Below are 3,783 nucleotides of genomic sequence, written 5' to 3' on the forward strand. Positions count from 1 at the left end.
TGACATCAGGACCTTCAATGTCCACTTTGGGGCCTTTCATGTCAACCTCAGGAGCCTTCAGTTCACCCTCAAGCTTGGGGAGAGACACGTCCACATCTCCCTTCACTTTGGGGCCCTTCAGGTTGAAGTCAACGTCGGGCATGGAGAACTTGGGGGCCTTGATGTGCATCTCGGGCATCTTGAACTTGGGGCCCTTCAGCTTCCCCTCGGGACCTTCCAGCTCAATGTCGGGAAGGTCAACATCAACTTTGGGACCTTTGATATCAATTTCGGGGCCCTTTAGGTCACCTTCTACTTTGGGGAGAGACACGTCCACATCTCCCTTCACTTTGGGGCCCTTCAGGTTCAGGTCAATGTCGGGCATGGAGATCTTGGGAGCCTTGATGTGCATCTCGGGCATCTTGAACTTGGGACCTTTCAGCTTCCCCTCGGGACCTTCAATGTCCACACTTGGCATCTCAATATCTACCTTTGGAGCAGAAACATCAATATCTCCTTTTGGCAAGTTCACATCAACTTCTGGACCTTCTGCTTTGAATCCCGGCATCCCGAACTTGGGCATCTTGAACTTGGGCATCTTGAACTTTCCTTCTGGGCCTTGAATGTTGACATCGGGACCTTCAATGTCCACTTTGGGACCCTTGATGTCCACATTGGGACCCTTCAGGTCACCCTCGAGCTTGGGAGCTGAGATTTCAACATCCCCTTTCATGGTGGGCCCCTTCAGGTTCAGGTCAACGTCGGGCATGGAGAACTTGGGGGCCTTGATGTGCATCTCGGGCATCTTGAACTTGGGGCCCTTCAGGTTCCCCTCCGGACACTCCAGATCTATGTCAGGCACCTCCACATCTAGTTTTGGCCCCCTAATGTCTATTTCTGGGCCTTTCAAGTCACCTTCTAACTTCGGAGCTGCAACATCCATCTCTCCTTTCACTTTCGGTCCCTTCAGGTTCAGATCCACATCGGGCATGGAGATTTTGGGGGTCTTGATATTCAGCTTTGGCATCCTGAACTTGGGGCCTTTCCATTTACCTTCTGCTCCTCCAACATCCAGCTCTGGCCCTTCAACATCAGCCTCTGGCCCCGAGACCTCCAGCTCTCCCTTTGGCAGGTTGATGTCTACGTCGGGTGCCTCAACCTTTGGACCAGAGACATGGAATTGAGGCAGTTTCATTTTGGGCATCTTCAGTTTGGCTTCTGGACACTCCAGGTTGACATCTGGCACCTCCACATCTACTTTTGGCCCCTTGATGTTAACTCCAGGTTCCTTCAAGTCACCTTCTACCTTTGGAAGAGCAACGTCCACCTCTCCCTTCACTTTATGCCCCTTCAGGTTCACATCCACATCAGGCATCGATATCTTCGGTGCCTTGATATTGAGTTTGGGCATCTTGAATTTGGGGCCTTTTATTTTCCCTTCTGGACATTCCAAGTCCACCTCGGGCATCTCAACATCCACTTTGGGACCTTCCACGTCTATTTTGGGGCCCTTCAACCCGAGATCTATGTCTGGCGTGGACAGCTTGGGGGTCTGGATATTCACTTTGAGACCTTTTCCTTCAGGCACCGAGACCTTTGGAGCCGTGATGTGCATCTCGGGCATCTTCACCTCGGGGCCCTTCAGTTTTCCTTCTGGCCCTTTGATGTCCACACTGGGCACATCAATATCCACCCTGGGGCCAGAGATGTCCACCTCGCCCTTGGGAAGGGTCATGGCCACATCGGGGACCTCTCCTTTCACCCCAAACTTGGGCATCTTCAGCTTGGGCATCTTCAGTTTGCCTTCAGGACCGTGAACGTCCACGTCTGGTGCTTCAATGTCCACCCTGGGGGCTTTGATGTCGAGCCCGGGGGCTTTCAGCTCCCCTTCCAGTTTGGGGGCAGAAACATCGAGGTCTCCCTTCACTTTGGGACCCTTCAGGTTCAGGTCGATGTCAGGCATGGAGATCTGGGGGGTCTTGAAGCTCACATCGGGCATCTTCACCTTGGGGCCCTTCAGTTTTCCTTCTGGCCCTTTGATGTCCACACTGGGCACATCAATATCAACGCCAGGAGCAGAGATGTCCACTTTGCCCTTTGGGAGCGTCACATCAACGTCGGGGACCTCTCCCTTCACCCCAAACTTGGGCATTTTCAGCTTGGGCATCTTCAGTTTGCCTTCAGGACCGTGAATGTCCACGTCTGGTGTTTCAATGTCCACCTTGGGGCCTTTGAGCTCTAGTTCTGGACCCTTCAGATCAGCTCCTACTGTGGGGATGGAGATGTCCACACCACCCGCCAGCTTGGGGCCCTTCAGGTTCAGGTCAACATCAGGCACCGAGACCTTTGGAGCCGTGATGTGCATCTCGGGCATCTTCACCTCGGGGCCCTTCAGTTTTCCTTCTGGCCCTTTGATGTCCACACTGGGCACATCAATATCCACCCTGGGGCCAGAGATGTCCACCTCGCCCTTGGGAAGGGTCACGGCCACATCGGGGACCTCTCCTTTCACCCCAAACTTGGGCATCTTCAGCTTGGGCATCTTCAGTTTGCCTTCAGGACCGTGAATGTCCACGTCTGGTGCTTCAATGTCCACCTTGGGGGCTTTGATGTCGAGCCCGGGGGCTTTCAGCTCCCCTTCCAGTTTGGGGGCAGAAACATCGAGGTCTCCCTTCACTTTGGGACCTTTCAGGTTCAGGTCGACGTCGGGCACAGAGATCTGGGGGGTCTTCACGTGCACCTCGGGCATCTTCACCTTGGGGCCTTTAACATTGACATCTGGAATGTCCATTCCCAGCTTGGGGCCGCTGATGTCAAGCTGGGGTCCCTTCAGGTCAGCGCCCACCTTTGGGACAGAAACATCCACTTCTCCTTTGAGCTGAGGGCCCTTCACACGGATGCTCGTGTCTGGTGCGGATACACCGGCTCCTTTCAGGAGAGCCTCTGGGCTTCCAAACTCAACACCAGGAGCCTTCACGTCCATCCCGAGACCCTTAGAGCCGAGTCCTTTGGCTTCTCCTTCCACCCTGGGCACGGTGACACCAACATCTCCCTTTGCCTGGGGGCCTTTCAGCTGCAGGTTCACATCCGACAGGGAGATTTGGGGTGTTTCAACCTTCTTGAACTTGGGGCCTTTCCATTCCCCTTTGATGGTCACGTCGGGAGCCCCAACATCCACCTCGGGACCTTCCGGCCCTCTTGGAAGGGGCACGTTTGGCATCTGGAGCTTCCCTTTGCCACCGGGAATGTCCACGTTGGATGCCGGGAGCTCCACGCCGGGGCCCTTCACTGCTCCCTTCAGCCCCACGTCCCCCCGCGGTGATGGGACTTCAATGGGAAGAGCTGGAATTTCAGGTCCTGTGACTCGGATGGAGGAGGAGGGGACGTCCATGCACGGAGCTGGTGGCACCGGAGCATCGGAGCCACCCGAGAACCCGAATTTGGGTATTTTCAACGTGGGAATCTGGATTTTCCCCACATCCAGCGCTGGGGTTTCCATTGCTGGGGAGGAAACGGCCGCTCCGGGAGCTTGGATCCCTCCTTGAAGACAAGGGGCAGCAGCACCGTGTGAGAAGGTCCCCCCCGGCAGCTCCCCTTGGGCACCCGCGCCGGAACCGGGGCCCTTCCCATCCAGCCGGGGCCCCTTGATGTGGAAACCCGCATCCACGGATCCCGTTTGTCCAGTGGGGATGGAGCCGCCCGGCACCTCCACCACAACAGGGCTCCCAGCTCCCCCGCCAGGAACATCCATCGCTCCCGACACGGTTATCCCGGGTTTTCCCAGCTTCGGAGCGCAGGGTCCGG

General features: G+C 56.1%; 1 protein-coding gene across 1 annotated transcript; it reads right to left on the reverse strand.

The window, feature by feature from the left end:
- Window positions 1-12: 12 nt before the first annotated feature.
- On the reverse strand, window positions 13-3,730 carry LOC104401485 (neuroblast differentiation-associated protein AHNAK-like; the record flags this gene model as incomplete). Its single annotated transcript, XM_010022353.1, has 1 exon — window positions 13-3,730. A coding segment is annotated over exon 1 (3,718 nt), but the record flags the coding sequence as incomplete, so codon positions are not given.
- Between the last annotated feature and the right edge of the window lie 53 nt (window positions 3,731-3,783).

The sequence above is a fragment of the Nestor notabilis genome, unplaced genomic scaffold (genome assembly GCF_000696875.1).
Source record: "Nestor notabilis isolate BGI_N333 unplaced genomic scaffold, ASM69687v1 scaffold17739, whole genome shotgun sequence".
NCBI lineage: Eukaryota > Metazoa > Chordata > Aves > Psittaciformes > Psittacidae > Nestor > Nestor notabilis.